The sequence below is a fragment of the Gymnogyps californianus genome, chromosome 25 (assembly GCF_018139145.2).
Source record: "Gymnogyps californianus isolate 813 chromosome 25, ASM1813914v2, whole genome shotgun sequence".
Classification (NCBI taxonomy): domain Eukaryota; kingdom Metazoa; phylum Chordata; class Aves; order Accipitriformes; family Cathartidae; genus Gymnogyps; species Gymnogyps californianus.
The window spans coordinates 2161107-2179352 of NC_059495.1; the positions used below are offsets into that span (position 1 = coordinate 2161107).

An 18246-nucleotide genomic window follows, 5' to 3' on the forward strand; every position below is an offset into this window, starting at 1 on the left:
AGAAAAAATGAGCATTCCTTTCATTGACTTTTTAACTCATTCATGTAGCCCCTACTTCCTGATTGCTCTCATTTTTATATAATATCATACAGGACAGTGTCAATTACCTTACATCAAGCTATACCCCATCTGTTATTTTTCAGAGTAGTCAGCTACTCTGATAAAGGAATTTCTTTGTTTTTTTTAAACTTATTGTACCCCAGGTGATTATAAAGTCATTGTTAAGAAATTTACTTCAGACCCTCTACAGGATGGGAGGTTGGCTGATTGATCTATGATTCTTTGCTCTCCTTTTTTCTGGCTGTTCACCCTGATGATGTAAAACACCCACTCTGCTCTTTTCCAATGCTGCCTTCATCATCAGGTTTTCAAAGACAATTCAAAGGCAAAACGTAAAGATTCTATGATTAGCAAAATTGAATTCTGATGAGTTCTAGACAGAATGTCATGAGCCTTAAACACATCTATTACCTACTCAATTTGGTCTTTTTCTATTATAATCCACATTCCTACGTCTATGCTAAAAGGCTGTTTCATTTTAAGTAAACAGTCACAATTAGCCTTTTCTTGGGGAAGAATTCTCTTCACTCAATAGCTATGCTGTCTCTGCATTATCTGTTATTTTCCATTTTTAGCTTTTAGATAATAGAAGAGCAATGAGAGGAACTGAGTGTTAGTTTTTCATCACTTACACTTTCCAGACTGTGGAGGTACTCACAGCAAGCTCAGAAATGCAAAAGACTCACTGTCAAAAATCCCCTTGACTTCAACAGGGTTGGAACTTTGTCTAAGATGTTTCCGCATTTTTTAAAAAAATCCATTTATATTCTGTTACTGATCTGTCATCTTAGACGTTCTTGTTAATTTACTAAGGCACTGCAGCTTAAAGAACAGGAGGAGAAGCTTAAAGAAAACGTAGTTACCAGCTGAGCTTTGCTGATCAGATTTGGCAGCTTTAAAGCCAATTAATTTTCTGTTCAAACCTCCTTCAGTAAAACTGGAAAGCGGATAGTGACGGGATGGATGCCAGTTGGATTTCATGTGTAGCTCGTTCCTCAGAGACACAATGAATGAACTTTTAGTTTCACATCAGAAGAAGAGAGTAAAAAATTTGGTTTGTTTCTCCCAATAAATACCAAAATACATGAGAGAGGCAATCAGTGCAGAAACATCATTAGCAGGGTAGACAAATTGTAGACAAATAGGAAAACAGTAAAATTTTATTTTCTAATGGTTTAGAAGAAAAACAGTGTGTAATGAGTGTTCCGATATATATAGCTATTGAGTGGAATACAGAAGGGCAGCCAACAGAAAAACGCACTATATTTTTAGCCAGCAAAATAATTATGGAAGACTCCTTTTTAAACAGGAAGAGATTTATGTATGAAAACAACCAGTAAGTGGGTATTTCCATTGCTGAAGTATTTTTTAACTTCAAAAGAGAAGAGATGGGTTTCTTTTCAATGGATGTTTTAAACTTTCTGAACTTACCATGTCAAGCTGGAACTTTATAAAACTACATATTTTATTCATTTTACTTGGTCAGTGTTTATTTTTATATATATCCTGACGTAGATTCATGCAGCAAAAACAGAAGCTTTGCTGCTCTTAGCAATTTAAAAATTATTTTTTAAAACACCTATTTCAAAATCTTACAAAGCTTTGAATGACTTCCCTTTAATAAGCATAACCACACTGTTCATAATCTCAGCTAGGTTACTATGGCCATACTTACTGACTTTACTTTCAATGTTTCTTCAAATTCTAAAGTCCCCTTACTACCACAGGGCTCCCACTCTAAATTATAACGTGTAATGACAACGAACTGCATAAGAAACCACTGTAGAAAAACAAGAGTCATCATTTAGAGAGGTATGTCTTGAATTTAACTGCCCTTGAATGCCAGACTAAGCAGTTCTTCATTCTTCTAAGAAGTATAGTTTTGCTAATTTTTATTGGATTTTACGAAGTTTTTAAATGGAGCAAACCGCTGCAACAGTAACACTATGGGTCTGTGCCCTCTTGATCCCTGTGATCCTGTGATCCAATAGTTTTCTAAGTTCTGCTTCTTAATAATACTAGAGCCAAAGGTTTGCAATTTGGATATATTAGCCACATCATAAACTAAATGTAGATGATCTAAATCCAGGTGATCTAAAAAGGTTGCATAATTTTCCCAAGCACAAACAGATAACATGCAGCAAGCTTCTGACTTTGATAACAGGCAGATATTTAACGGTAATGAAATTTGTGTAATTTTTCTTTAAAGGCTTACATAAATAACTATAGGTAAATTTCTAAATTCAGACACTTCATAGATGACTATTTGAAACTCTGCTTTTTGTCATCATTATAGATGATCATAGATTTTAGAAACACTTAGCACAATATTCTAGAAAATTTAACTTCCAAAATCTTCTCTTTTTCTCCCACTTTCTTCTGTTTAAACAGCATTACCAAGAGTGATTACAAAACGAGATGTGATTATTAGGAAAAAGTAAGAGACTGGTAAATATGATGTGGACTAGTGGTGAGATTTTTGAAAGTCTTTAGATGCTAAAGATGCAGATAGGCACCTTATGGGATTTTCAAAAATTCCTAAGCATGTAAGGCGCTTACATGCTTAGGCACTTTGAAAATCCTACTAAGTACGTATCTGCATCTTTAGGTATCTAAATACCTTGGAAAATCTCACCCTAGATGTCCAGTTTCTCTCATTATTTTGTTTTAAAGAGTATCAGTTTGACAGGTAGCACATTTGCTTGTGACCTTTATCTAATAAAAAGGGGAAGGGAGGATTGATTAAGTCTGAAAGAATTTAAGGAGAAAATTAATACACAGTACTGGGGTAAAGATATAAATGTATCTTATGCTAGCAACAGGACTATCTGGCACTTTTCTTTATTACATTAGCCTCACAATTTGTACAAATGATGCTTTGTATATTTTACATTTCATCTTTTTTAACAGAATCAAATGACAAGAAAGAAAAAGTGCTCAAAAAACTCCATAAGCATCCTTAAATAAACTGGATATACAGCAAACAATACTGACGTATCTAAATAACAAAATAAAAGAGCAATGTAATTCTAGATTATGTTAACATTATCTAGTTATTTATTGACATTACCAGTAAAGTTTTGATTATATGCTTTTATGTTTATATCAAAATGGCCTTGGTTTCATTTGAAAAGCTGTAGAAGTATTAAAATACATTTTCAAATTAAGACTTAATACCTCTTTATACATTTCCCAAACTAGTATTCTTAATAGAACTCTCCTATTTCTAAGCTGATCTTTTCAATCTATTTATATTCTGAGACAAAATGGAAATAAGATTGCAAGTAAATTCCACTAAGATTTTAGCACCAAAACATTTTCTAAAGAACAAAGAAAAAAAACAGAAAATGGTTAATATGAAATGATCTGAGGTCCTTTTCCACTTACATTGCAAAGTTCTATGTTTCACAGAAATGTTTCTATATTATGTTCTAGAGCAAAAGACTGGTTGTTGCAATAACAGAAAAAAACATCCTTAGCAGTGACGTTAGAAATACCATGGCTGCTTCTGAATTCAGTTGTATTGCACTTCCATAGCCTTAAAGCTAAGCAATGCACAATTCATTCTACTTTCTCTTTCAAATGCTTCCAATATTTTCTAGGGATGGAAGCATATGGACAGCCTAAGCGATGGGTCAACAAGTAAAAAAAGATGTTTTAATGTGTAGAATCCCTTGGAGTCATAGGATTTAAAATGGGTGTTTAGTATTGTTTTTTACTAACTACCACTACCCTATGTATTGTATCTATTTATTTAAAAAATAAGTTGCTGCTTAAGTTGTTGACAGTTTCCTGAACTGCTAGAAATATTTACATAAGACATTTATGAAACATTCATCATAGCACTCATCATAGTTTATATTTTAATACATAAAATATACTACAAGTTTTGCTCTGCATTTCTGCAATCTAACAAACTCCATTTAGCTTTGCAGAGTATTTGCAATCACAGTGAATCTCTGTTTCAGACTCTCCCTTTTCTGTTTTAAGTGATTTTCTATGGTCCTCGCTTCTTTTAAGATTCCATCAAGTTCTTGGACATAAGAAGCATCCATCGCTGCTCTCTCACTTAATTGAAAAAATCTGTAGTTAAAATCAATACTAACGCCATTAATTTTCTCACTACTTAGAACTGCTTTTATGCTTTTCTTAAAAATGTGTTGTCTATCAATACTCAATTTCTGACCAAATTAGTTCCCTGTTGTAACAGAAAACAGTATTTTTCTTTCAAGATCTGTGTTTGATAGTTTTCAGCGCTAATTTCTCTAAACTGCAGCCACAGTAATCCATGTTATCTAGAGAAGTTAGAAAAGTGCTGTACAAATAGGACAAAGTTACTTGCCTTAAAATGTGAGCATATTTTGATAACAAGTTTGTAATTTCTTTGTTCATCTCTGTTAAAATAAAAAAGTAATTTTATTTAAACATTGGAATGAATTCTCATCTCAACATCAAATTAGGTAATTACATAGTTACTTTCAGTATATTTAATACATCACCATTTAAAACTTCTTCCAGTGGTTCAGGTTTGTAAAGGGACTGCGAGCCCTCAGAAAAAGTCAAATCTGTTTTGTCAAGGGAGGACAACTGAGGATTTTCTGAAGCTTCATTCTAATAATAGAGCACATAAAAAAATACAGGTTCTAGGACTTAAAACAAGCTTAGGACAGACAGAGTTTAACTGAGGAAAATAAGAGTTTTAAAAACATCTTGAGAGACTGTTTTCAGGGAAAGTGCAATGTTGTTGGCTTCACAGCATCAACACCATCCATCGTGAACAGGCACAGCATCTAGGGGAGTGGGGGGGAAGTACCAGCTTGAGATCTTTGCTTATATCAGTAAAAGCCGGTGTACTTTAGAAGCTCCCTCTCAAGAAGTCCTGAGTAACCGTGTTGCAGTGCATACCCAATTTTGTTGATCTTTAAACACTAAGAGAAATTTTATAGTCTCATCATACAAGTCATATATGTCTCCCCTAACCTACATAAACTGACGTGGAGCTCTCTGCCCTCTCTCCTTGACGGGAACCCATAGCAATGCCAGAGAAGGACATGGAGGTGGACATGCATCGCTCCTCTGGGGCCAGAAGAAGGGTCCAGGTCCTCCCTCCCTTCCTCATACAGTACTGCTCACCTCCATCTCTTTTTTACGTTTACTTCTATTTTCATCAGATTTTTGTGTGTTGCTTGTCATCATTGCCTGATAAAAAGTACAATGTCATATATGGTAAGTGGTTATCTTGTGCGACTGGAAAATATATCTATATAAAAATGTGTAAAACCTGTAAGCAGTACCTCTGTAAGCTCCCCTGCAAAGGAGCTCTCCTCCTCACTGGAGAGAGGCAGGGCCTCAAAGCACGGCGAGAGCACCGATCGGGGCTGGAGGCAGCGGGCCCAAGTCCCGGGCCGTCCCGGGCCAGCCTGGGCAGGGTGGGGCTCACGGCCCGGGCGCTCTCAGAGGTGCCGAAGGGCGCGTAAGGTCAGCCTCGGGCTGCTGAGGCCGCTTCTGCCTCGTCCAAAAGGGATCTGTCCCTCCCCAGCTCTACCTATGCTTCCCCAGTTCCCCCCACCCTTAAGGACATCTCCCCGCTCCGCGGACCTCCCTCCTCAGGCAGCGCTGGCCCGGGGCGGTTAACGGTCCTCGCGGCCGTCGGCAGCCGTTAACGGCCGGCGCGCGAGAGTGCGGCCGCGGCGGGGGAGCTGCCGGGGAGAGGGGCGCTCCCCGCTCCTCACACGCCCGGCAGCGTCGCCCCGGCCGGCAGCTAAGGCGGGCTGGAGCCCGCCCTGGAGCCCTGCCCCGGCCGCCTGCAGCCCTCGCATTGCCCGGGCCGCGGCGGCTGGAGGGGAGCCGGCTCCTGGGAAGGGTGGGAGGGGGGCCGCCCAGCCCGCTCCTGCAGAGGCTTTGGCAGCCGGGCCCACCTCTGGAGGGCTAGCTAAGGAGAACGTCTGCAAGGCTTACCGCTAAACCGTCTCCTGTTTCAGCGATCCCAGGAAGAAGCGTTTCATCCCAATTATGTGTTTGAGTCAAAGCAGGATGAGGCTACCTGTAGCTATTTAAAGTGTTGCGCTGTCCACTCAAACAATTCCGGTCATATTTCATCTTCTAAGCATCTGTGACGGATCCAGTCACAATTTGAATCACTGGAATGTTTTGGGATGACAGTGAAATGCCAGACGAGGCTAGATGGATCCGTTTCAAAAGACAAGCCATGAATTAGTAAAATCTGAGAGATTACTGTCACTAAAATGAATAACACCACTAAAATTAGACAACTGCCGAGACCAGCTTTTTTTCCTAAACAACGGAAAATAAGATTATTGTTGTTATTCTTATTGTTGTTCTTCACTTCTGTAGGTAAGCTGTATTTGGTTTCATCAAGAAATGACTGAGTCAGATTACATGATGAGGTGGCTTGCTTACCACAGGAAGAAACTGGACACAATGATTCAGCAGAGCTCTTTCAGTATTACACTTCATGTTATCAGCCAAAAATATTAAACGCTGTATCAAGTTACTACTTTCCTAAATTCTGGCTTCATTAGCTACAGTGAAGAAAATTATTGCAAGATTTGAAGTTATGTTGGAGCAAAGGGAATTTTTCCTCTGGGTTTTTTTGCATCTTTAATTTCTATTTTTAAGAGAAGAAAGGATCTTAACCTTACATATGTTATCCATATGGGCTCTGAAAGTCAAAACTCAGGACAAGAAATGAAACTGCTCAAAGAACAAGAACTAAATACTTCCCCAAAGTAGAAACAATATTCAATATGCTGCCATGGCCCGCTTCATTAAAGTCTCAAAAAATATTAGAGATTTTTATGTTATTAGCAATACTATCTAAATATTAAGAAACAGGTATGAAAGAATACTCTAGGAAAATGTTCTTAAAGTGTTTACCTAATTGAGTTACCATTAGTATGTTAAGATATTTTTATTAACAGAGCACTTGAATGAACATAAATGAAACATCTGAATTGTTTTACCACTTGCAGTACCTTATGGATGTGATAGTACCTTAAGGAGAAAGCTCAGACTAAAAAAAATAGAAAATATCTAAGCCATTACTCTAAAAGTAGTTCCAGTTCCTTTAGGATTGGAGATATTAAAATGCCAGGAGAAACGAAAGCTTAAAACTTACAATAGAAGCTATTGTTATGAGTTAGACCCTAGTTCTTATAAATGTAAATATGTACAGACCAAGAGAAGAAAACTCTTTATTCAATGTGCTAAATGACCTAATTGAATTTTTAGGATCTCAAAGGTTGACAAGAAAGACCAAGTCCTCCTTCCTGATAGTTTCGCATAGAATGTCAATAGGCCAAAAAATATTAGTGCCAGCAGTTAATACAAAATAAACAATGTTGGCTGACTGGCATTGGTTTTGGTGCTTTTGCACAGATTTTGGTACCAAGTACAATATCATTTAATGTTTCAGTAGTGATCTAAATGTAAATTTAAACTTAATAAGAAAAAAATGGCTAAATGATAAATAATTATTACAGCATTAATTTTTAAAAAAAGAATATTTTTTTTGCAGTGAAATGAAAAGTTAGGTATCTGGGAACAAGAAATGCAAGCAGTATCACCCAAACGGGGAACTCTCCTAAATAAACTCTCTCTGGTGCCCAAGTTTTCAAAAAATTTTAGAAGTCAATTGGAGTGAAGAAGAGAGACATGAATATTATTTTGAAGCTGAAGAAAATTATTCAGAGGTAGAAACTTAAAGGGCTGAAGCTGTTCATTTTAGTTGAAAAAGACCAAGAGGCAATTTGATCATACTTCACAGGAAGGAACTATTTGTTACGAAATGGCTATCAGGAAAATGTACAGAAACGGGTGACCAGAACCAGACGCCAGTTAAATTTAGAAAGATATATATTTTCCTGTAAGAACCAACCATTCAAATAAAGTATGAAGAGGAACAGTAACAGTTGTTGTATATAGAAGTCAGCTAGATCTAGGTGTTTAAATCAAATTTGGATATCTCTCTAGTATACAGGTTTAGGTAAACACAACTCCACACACGTACTGAATGCCATGTAACAACACAGGAAGTTGAAAGGGGATGATATAATATTGCTGTCTGGTTGGAATTCAGTCAGTGTTAGTGAGTATCTGTAAATGGGATATATACTTCTTATCTGAAAGCAGTAGCTGCCAAAAATGTATTCTTCTTTGTTTGTCTGTCAGAAACAGGAGGCTTTACTCTGTTGATGAATTCTGCTGCTTTTTTAAATTCTTCTGAATCAATTTCATTAGTTAGTTTCAACAACTTTAAAGAAAGAAGATAAATTTCTGTAGCACACAGAGTTTTTGTTTGTCTTAACGTGTCAGAGAAACACACTGCTCCCTGTGGGTAGAACAGTTGAAATCCATCGTTATTAGTAAAATGGACAGTATTTTTATTTTTAGGATTATTATTTCAGATGAGGTTGAAAGATGCACCTTTAACTTCAAAATGATCTCCCTAGTTTTATCATATAGACATTAAAGCATTCCCTACAGCCATGTATTGCGCTTTTTTTGTTTGTTTTCCTCCAAGAGCAGTAACAGGCATGCAAACAGGCAAGCGAACATCTTAGGGTCTTAGGTTTTGTTTTGGTTGGGGGTTTTGGGGGGTGGGGGGTGGGGGGTGGGTCCATCCCGTCCCCGTCCCCGTCCCCGTCCCCGTCCCCGTCCCCCTCCCCGCCCCAGTCCAGTGCTAAAACCTGAGCCTCTTCAATTTACCCACTGAGCTACACAGCTGAATACCCTAATGCCTTGCTAGTCAGCATTATAAACAGAAGATTGAGGCATGGAGATTCCAGTTAACATTGCCAAGTTCTACAAACTAGACAAAATATTGGTTAATTATTCATTCCCAAGTTCACTTTCCTGTTTTTTATGGCCTCAGTTGTCCCATCACTACACACGGTTTGTCATTGCAGTTACAGCAACGTTTGTTGCATTAAGCACTCCACAACCACCAAAGGCAGAAACTTACATTCCAGAAAGCGTCACGCTTTTGGGCTACAGCAGTTAGGTATGAGTAATGGCTATCGCCATTTTACTTGTTTGCAATTAATACATACCTGGGAAACAATTTACAGCTGGTAAATTAGGAGCTATCTATTAATCTGGCTTCGACTACTAGTCACAGTTTCTGGTTGTCCGTTTCCCTGAGAGGAGCCTAAATTCCTCCCCTGAAGCTACTTGAGTACAAAGAGGTGGAAGATTATTTGAAGATTTCCCACCAAACACCAGTGGCATATTCCTTGGTATTGTCGTTATCGAGAACTAGATACACGCAATGTGTTTTCAATCCTAAACTGGCTTCCCCTAAGGCAGCCGCAATGTTACGGGCAGCTTGCGAGTGTGTGGAGAAGGGGAAGTCTACGTGCTGACGGCTAGTACCTGTTTCAAAACTGCTACTTGAGACTTTATGGACCAAGCAAACGGACTGCAAGACGCTGGTGCAGAAACAAGACGTGTCCTGTGACGACGTCTGTGTGAGATAAAGGGAGTCGCAAAAAGCTTCCTTTGTAACCTCAGATTTGCATGATTTTCTTTCCCCACCGAGGAGAGGAAGTGCCGCAGAATAAATGCAGACGTAGACAGATATCTTGGGAAAGAGTCCTAATTTCCTCTGCAGTTTGTTCAGTCGGCTTATTTTGTCGTACAGTGATGCAAGCCGCTACAAAATCCCCCTCCCTACATCGCTCTGACAGCCACCACCTCCTGCAGCACAGATTGCCTTCCTCCCAGTTCACAGGAACGCATGAAGGTGACACGGCAGTGACGCCTGCCTCGGGAAAGCCTCAGCGCCCCTACCAGACGGGACTCCGCAGCCGCACGCCGTCCGGCCCCGCTGCCCGAGGTACACGTGCACGCGCGCGGCGGGGAGCGGGCCGAGGTCGCGTCGCGGGGGGCCGGGCGGGTGGGCTCCGGCTGCGGGACCGGGCGGCAGCGCTCCCCGCCCCTCCGCCGGCTGCGCTCGCCTTTCCGTCTCGCATCGTTCCGCTGCAGCCCGCCGAGGAGCGAGGTAGGATCGCCGCCGCCTTACTCTGCCCTCGCCCCGGGGCGGCAGCGGCAGCGGCAGGGCGGCCCTGCCCGGGAACCGGCTGCCCGCCCGCTCCAGCCACTCAGCTCGAAACTCCGAGAGCAGCCCGGCCGGGGGAGCACGCTGCACCCGGGACTGACTGCGTTAAGCGGAGGGCCCTGCACCGCTGCCTCCCGGCGCGGGGCAGGGGCAGGGGCTGGGGCTGGGGTAGAGCAGAGCAGAGCAGCCCAGCCGGGACGGGGGTACGCCGTTCCCCGCGAGGGGCGGAGATGCTCGCTCCTAGCGCATTTGCGACGCGGGCGGGACATCCCGCTGTGGGACTGGCGGCTATCCCTTTCTTGCGGTTGCAGCAAGCGGCAGAGCCTTGCCCTCCGCCGGGGCTGGAGATGGAGGGCATCCCTGAGCTGGACCGCAGGCAGGCTGTGGGCAGTGGCCCGTCCGCTGGCAGCTCCGCGCCGCGGCCTCGTGGTACCCGCGCTGCCCCGGGCTCCGCTCCAGCACAGGCGCCCAGCGGGGCACGACCCGCCGGGGCGCGGCCCTGCTCTTCTCCTTCCCTGCATCCCTGTTTCTCCGCGGGGCAAGTCATTACACACTGCCTCGAACAGTCAGCTAAAAACTCCTTTCAGCTTCTACTGTTCCTTTCAAACGTGCTTGGTAAAAGATCTAACTATCTTTTACTACGGAAGAAGTGTAGTCGGTTTATGTGTTTTATCTATTAAACCAAGGGCCACCTTTTCCTTTAATCCTTTATCAGTCAGTCCTGCCTAAGCCTTCCCCTCTGCTTTAGAATAACAGAGTAGTCCCTGACTTCTTGGTTTACTTCACTACATATGAGTCATGCACTGTTTGGTGGTGTGGTATTTCGTTTCAAATGCTTCGGTATGCATGTTTGGAAACAAAGATGCAGTTCTCTGCTATGAACCTAGGTGTCTCTTCTGCACAGACCAGCTAGAACGGTAGACCATATAAAAAATACGACGAGAAAAAATCGCTCTCAAATACATTCCTCAAAGTGCTTTAGTAGAGGGACAAGGAAATCACTATCACTCCCCCACCCCAATCCCTAAGATTGTGTGTGTGCTTATTTACTTAAGTTGGCATTGCTCAGTTGCTTTGTATAATAAGTCTTTTCCAAGTGGTGAAAAAGAGCCTTGGAAGCCAGATGTTTTGACTGCACAATAAAATCCCGGCGCAAGAGCCAGTTCTTCCCATTGTTTACCTAGCTCTAACACATGTCTTATGTTTATTATTTCTGTGGCTAGTGCAAGGGGAAAGAATGCCTTGACAGGAGCTGGTAGGTTTGCCTGCAAAGCAATACAGTTGGTTCAGATGTATCTCTTTTCTGCTAGCATAAACAGAAACTTTAGAACAGAATAAAAGGGATGGGTGGAATTATAGGTAAATGGAATAGGTATAGCAAATTTATCACTGTTCTTTTGTTTTATACATTAAACATATACATTGTTTTATCCATTAAACAGACTGAGAGTGTGACATACTCTCAGTTACTATGTCAGAAAGCTAAAGAATATAAAGTTTACCTGTCTGGCTGTTAACTGTATGAGGTTGAGGATATGAACAAAGCTAAAACCAATTACTCTTCTGGAGTTCTTGGAGAGGGTTGTATATTGACATTAGAGGCAGAGTGCAGCCCTGGGCTAGTTCTAAATTAACCCTGAAGTGTGTAGAACAGGGGCTGGAACCTCTCAGGTGCAGAAGCTGGCTGGTCTTTAATGATTAGTTCAGGGTTTTTTTTTGTAAAATGGCTGTTGTTACTCCCAAGGGAAATATATCTTTTCCTCTTCGCTTTTCTCTGCGTCACTCTTGAAAGAGAATAGCTGTGAAATCAAGCTCAGAATTCAACCTGAGTTAAAACAAAGTTACACCACCATAAGCAAATCATTGCTGCTGCAAAATAAACGACATCCCAACTTCTCTAGGAACCTCCACAATTTCAGCTCAAGATGCAAAAGATACAGGCCTTTCCAAGGGGCAGTCAAAGGTGGACTAACTTTTGGGTATTTTGGAAGCTCTGTCTTTTACAGAGGAAACCTGGAAAGATCAGTCTGTGTAGACTTAATATAACTTCTATGGCTTAATGGCCAGTAACAGGGTGCTTAATCCAGTCTTAGTTACTTCCCTATTTGAAAATTAGATATACAGAAAATCAAATGACCATGTGATAGTAAGATAATTTTTGCAGGCAAGAGAACTAATTTCATGAGGTATGGTCATGGAGCTACTTATTAGCATTCTCATAGAAAGAGAAAATGGTAATGAGTTATTATTTATTCCCATGTAATGTCGCATAAGTCAATGAAAAGTTTTGTAAAATAACTTGAAGGATGCTCTATCTTATTCTAAATAACGATAAAAGGCAACAGAGGAGGACATCAATTATTTAAAAAAGCAATTTTTCAACAGGTAGTGAAACATGCCAGCCCTATTATAGTATTCTGCACTAGAAGAGAACTAGCCCAAGAACTCCCTTGCCTTATAGAGTAAGAAGCATTGTTCTTAACTCTGAATCCTCTCCATGTGTTTTTGGCAGAGCAAAGATGAGTGGTGAAGAGATTCTTGTGTGTGCAGTACAACTTGGAGAAAATTTCTGCCTCTATTTTGCAGGTAATTACTACCCACTGCTGAAAGAGACACACTGTGTCTTCTTTCTGCATAGAAGATCAAAAGCTGATATACAATTCAATCCTTTCCTTGGGCTGGCATCCCTGGTTTTGTGGAATCCTTTTTTTCCCCCCATGTTACCTGAGCAATCCTCAAAGCAGTTACAATCCCCACCCACTTAGAAGAATGATAGTTCTTAGATTACGGAGCCAGGCTGTTCACTGCAAAAAGAATCTGAGTTTGAGACAGCTGTCCCAGTGTGTTAACAGGTCAGTACCATATTATTGCTGAACACCTTAAGCATTTAATAACCTTTTCTGTTTGAATACTGATTAAAAATGATTCCTTTATCAGTCTGATTTCACCTAATTTTCCCATAAGCTTCAGTTTGAAGTATTGTTAGCCAAGTATCTGAGTCAGTGCAATACTTATTGCTTCATACAATACATTCCCGTAAAGGACACTCAGAAGGGCTGGAATACTGTGGGGTGGACTTGGTATAAGTGGATAACTTCCAATCTTATACAATAAACTTGCTCACTTAGAATAAAGGTGCTGATGAAAAGAAAAATTTGCATGCCATTTATTCCTTGGTTATAGGTTTAAACTGACCTGAGCTGCTGACCCTTCAGTAACCCTAAAACATTTTGCACGCCTCTTGGTTTGGTGGTAACTCCAGTTCTCAAATGACTGGTGGTTTCATCATTCTGTTGAGTTTTTTATGCTCACAAATAAAACACACTGTAGTTAGAACAGCTCAGCTTGGTGAGTTAGTGATACTGGGGAGTACAACTGGAAGTGCGTGGGTGGCTGGCTGGCTGGCTTCCAATCTTGCAGAACAAAACTCGGTAGAAAGTGGTTTCTTTTGTGGGGGCAGAGCTTAATGTTGTTTTTTCTTTCCTTTTTTTCATTGCTCACTTGGAACCAAGATGATGATGGTAAGCTGAAAGCTCATCATTTACTAACTTCATTATCAATTTTACCTGAACTAACCTGCTCATGCTTACTAACCCATAAATGCTTTGTGTGCCTTAGAGAACAAGTTTTCAAACTGGTAACGGCTACTGTAAAAAAAGAGAGCTACAGCTCACCTTCGCCTTCTGAAGCTGATGTTGCTTTATTTCCTCCTAAGGTACAGGGTAGTGGCTTCCCTACCAGAAGGACCTTTTAATGCAATTCTAATTGTTGGGCAAAAGAGAGAACTGTTGCTTCTGAACTCTAATTAACAGATAGAGTAGCTTCTCTTGCTTATGTATACAGACTGCTGTATTCTGGGAAATCCTTCTGTCTTGCCTGGGTTGCTACAAGCCAGAGGTGGAAAGAATGACATGGCCTTCATTTTGTTTGAGACGGCCATTCTAAGAACTTATTTCACCTGGTATCCTTAATGACAAGATTAAGCCTGTAGCAAACTGTTAAGAGTTTAGGAGATTACAGCTAAAATAGTTGACCCTCTTTGCTTAATATTTCTACAGGGCTGGAATGCGATGCCTTTTGTAAGGAAAAAATTCTCCACAGAGTCCTTCGAAATGTAAATAGCCAGCTGCTTGTAGTTCGACCGGATTTAAACATGGCAGCTTTTGAAGATGTGACAGATCAGGAGATGAAATCTGGTACATCATTTTTCAAATATATACTATAACCATTGCACTGTTTCTTTATTCTAGATGTGCTTTTGTTCTTCATAATCACTGACTCTAAACTATGAGAATGAGAGTAAAGGCTTAAACTTCATTTGTAAGAATAAAGCTAAGCTAAGAGAGCTGAAATTTTGTGTCTTCTGCATTGGTAATGGATTAGATTCCTGGATTAGACTGAGGCCTGCAGGATGTCCCATGCAGAAAAGGGATGCTAAGATTTTTGGTTAGGTCTGATCGCAAACTAAATTCTTAATCCTTTTTTTTTTTTTTGTGTTGGATTACAAAAAGTCATTTTAGGTTTAAACGGACAATGTATTTAGCACTAAAAGCTCTTACTTTCTTCTAACAGCAGTAGTTAACAATGTACTTATGGTTTTGGCTTTGATTTTGGGGGGGGCTCAGCAATTAATTCAGAACTATATTTGTTGAACATATTTATTTAGAGATCACATATATACAATCTGATTTACAGATGACTATTTACAAATCCAATTCACACTTTATGCATGCATGTAAAGGGATTTGAACATCCTACCCACATTAACTGGTAACTTCACATGCTTTCTTGCAAATTCAAAATCTTGGTTATTGAATGACTGCAGATAGTCAAATCTGTGCTACCAGCAGTCACAAAAATTCAAGTCCTGGCTTTCCTGTCAGGAAAAGTATCCTGGGAAGACAGCAGTTTCCAGTGGAATGGTAAGACATAATGCAGTTAAGTTGTTGCAGCTCTCTTCTGAGCAGACTATTAATAACAAACAATTTATATTTAGGCAATGGAATGCACTTCAACATTCACTATTACAAAACTACCACACCTTCAGCAGGGATGCCTGTTGCATTCAGCGTCCAGGTAGAAGACAAAAGTTATTATATGTGTTGTGAGAAAGAATGTGGAAAAACAATGGTTCGATTTAGGGTAAGTATCTGCTTTCCATACCTTATGTGTATGTAAGTAGTAGGCAAAATTAAGAATTCAAACGTGTGAGCTGAAACAAAACTGCTCACGTCTTGTGCTCGGACTAACCTATTCCCTTTTTCTTCCTTAGGAAGGAGAAGTTCCCAAAGAAATTCCTGGTGAAAGTAACGTAATCTTTTTCAAAAAGACATTTACATCTTTTAGCTCCAAAGCATTTAAGTTTGAATACTCACTAGAACAAGGAATGTTCTTGGCCTTTGAGGAAGAAGGCTGCTTAAGAAAATTAATTCTAAAGAAACTGTCAAGAGAAGATGAAGTGGATGAAACCATGAAGATAAGTTTCTAACTTCAGTCAGAATGAGTCACAACCTGACATACTTCAACAGTCTTAAAACATATATTTTGGCTTTTTATAAAAGAAATCTTATTCTTTCTTCATCTGAGGCAAGCCAGTTTTATGTTTTTAGCTACCATAAGTCAGTACAAAAATTAGCATCTTGCAAAGGAAAAGAAATTCAAATTCTTGGCAAAAAGAAGCAGAAGAATATTTTCCAGTCAGATAGAAGGAAAGAATTACGCAATGAAGAAATAAGAACGTGCATGTCTATATAGTCCTGTATAGTCTGATCCTTAAAAATCTTTGCTGCCTGTTGATCAGACAGCTTTTGAATTAGGTGTCTCAGAGATGAAGTAGACCTATTTTGGGGAGGGAGAGAAAACCGCTTAAAATAACAGATTTCATAAGCAGACCATGCACCTGGCCAATAAACACTCTGAGATTACTCCTTTGCATCAAGATTATTTCCTGAGCACCTTCATCAATCTCAGTTACACAGAGACATTTTCACCTTCAACTGAAGTAGAAACAACAGACCATTTTTAACTTACTGGAAATCTTTGCTTAGAAAACTGCTAACTTACCTGAACATTTAAAAGTTCTAATAAAGTTGTTTGTCCTCAGAGGGCCCAAGAAAAAAAAAGAACTATGCTTTTACATAAAGGTTTTTAAAAGTTAACAGTAAATTGTAGGTTAGTGATGAAATGAAACAGACACTTGTCCTTCTAACAATTTGGAAAAAATGTACATATGGCTGGCTCCCATAAGGACCCTATCTTATTCTGTGTATGTGACAACGCAGCATACATTGGGGTCAAGCTGTGAACTCCATTTCACATTTGGAGGTGAGCAAGCACTGGACTTCACCAAAACCAAAATTAATGTAATGCACTCTGCATATTGAATACTGAGGAAATTGATATGGCATATATTATTCTTTTCTTCTACGTATATTGTAAGTGTTGGTCTTCCTCTTCTGTTCCAACTCCAGGCAGTGATAACCTGAACAGTGGTTGCAGCTGGGGTCCTGGGTCTTCAACTTGCCATGCAGAAGAGCTGGTACAATTGTCAACCCCATACAGGCAGAAGTAATCAGAGAAAACAGGAAGGCCTCTATTTGTCATAAAATGGAGGAAAATCTTCAAACTTGCAGTAGAAATAAGACACGTCTCAAGACTTGTTTTGGTAAAAACCAAACCCAAACTCTAATTTCAGGGGCTTTAAAAAAGCAGAGACATGAAACTGCTGTGATAACCTTCATGTGTCTCAGCTTTTCGTGTTATGCTGCCCCTGCCATTTCACCTATCTACCTGCTACAGGAGCAATAGAGGCAGTAAGAAACCAATTATTTAGAATCCGGTACAGCCACCACTGAGTACAGTATCGCTTAGGAAGAATTCACTGGAGGGGCTTAAACTCAAGAATGTATTTAACACACCCGGATACCTAATAGGACTGACTCCCAGTTTGATATGCCTGATCAATGTTCAAAAATGGGATTAGACCAAATGGTTACATCTATCACAATAATTAAGAACAAAAGTTAATGGTAATTACAGGGAACTGATTCAATTTCAACAGGACTGAGGAACACACGTGATTTGTAGAGAAAGCTGTGGTCATTACCTTTTAATTCTTGCCCCAAAACCACAATGAACTGGTCTCAGAGCTGCTAGCCCCTAACATCGTAGGTCTGGACTACTGCATTCCCAGAGCTCTTACATAACTCATTTCTCACACAAGGTATCTTAAACAAATACCACATACAGATGCATCTTGTGTTTGGTCTCAAAAGAGGAAATGTCAAACACTTTCTATGATACATGCTCAGATTGTACAGAGGTACTTACCAATGATTCATACATATGCATTTTCCTGACTATGACAAATAACGAATGTTACATTGGTATCGAAATCAGACTACATCATACAGAAGCAACCATCTCAATTCTGACCACACGATGAGCAAAACAAAAGTGGCCAGCTACATGGTATTTCCCACGGTTACATGAATAAGTAAATAAATAAATACAAATTCCAATCCAGATATAAAAAAAAAATTAAATTAGAAGGTGTTGTAGAATTCAAACAGCAACTTAGGCATTCTGTTTATTGCATAATCAGACTGATGGTAACACACAATTCTCTTCCTCTTACTATTGATAGTACCACAGAAGTACCATCAGAACGTGGAAACAGTTAACCACTCCTTACTGCTATGAAAGTCAGAAAAGATAAAGCAGAGAAGAAAGTTAAAAACCAGAATCTCATTTCCCCCCCCTAAAATGGTGTAAAACCTAAAGACATAGAAAAGAACGCTGCCTCAGTCTCATGTCAAGCTATGACAGAAAGGGTATTTTTGTGGTCTTTTCAGTCACACAGGAAAATGTGTACCAGTGTTTATTTAGAAAACAAACCCAAAAAAATGTTGTAGATGAACATACAGGTTCCAGGGAAACTATGAAAGCCATATGCTATGTACGGCTCCTAAAATTAATCTGCAAAAGTCTTTTTCTTCTAAGTCAATTATTGCTGTATTTTCTAATGGACATTACTCTTATATTAAGTCAAGTCTAAGTCAGCTCTAAGTATTAAGGGCAATACATATTCATAAAAATAGTTTTTGTTT

The 18246-nt window shown here is 39.8% G+C and overlaps 2 protein-coding genes across 2 annotated transcripts; one reads left to right on the forward strand and one right to left on the reverse strand.

Moving 5' to 3' along the window:
* Positions 1-3983: 3983 nt before the first annotated feature.
* TEX12 (testis expressed 12) lies at positions 3984-5410 on the reverse strand. Its single transcript, XM_050911072.1, has 5 exons — positions 5355-5410; positions 5194-5259; positions 4560-4671; positions 4403-4454; positions 3984-4128 (listed from the first exon to the last, which is right to left on the reverse strand). The coding sequence occupies exons 2-5, from the start codon at positions 5254-5256 to the stop codon at positions 3984-3986; spliced, it is 372 nt and encodes a 123-aa protein (XP_050767029.1). The 5' UTR covers positions 5257-5259; positions 5355-5410.
* Positions 5411-9270: 3860 nt separating this feature from the next.
* On the forward strand, positions 9271-18206 carry IL18 (interleukin 18). Its single transcript, XM_050911084.1, has 6 exons — positions 9271-9916; positions 12651-12724; positions 13651-13659; positions 14197-14334; positions 15135-15280; positions 15411-18206. Exons 2-6 carry the CDS (start codon positions 12658-12660, stop codon positions 15624-15626), a joined length of 576 nt encoding a protein of 191 aa, XP_050767041.1. The 5' UTR covers positions 9271-9916; positions 12651-12657; the 3' UTR covers positions 15627-18206.
* Positions 18207-18246: the final 40 nt, after the last annotated feature.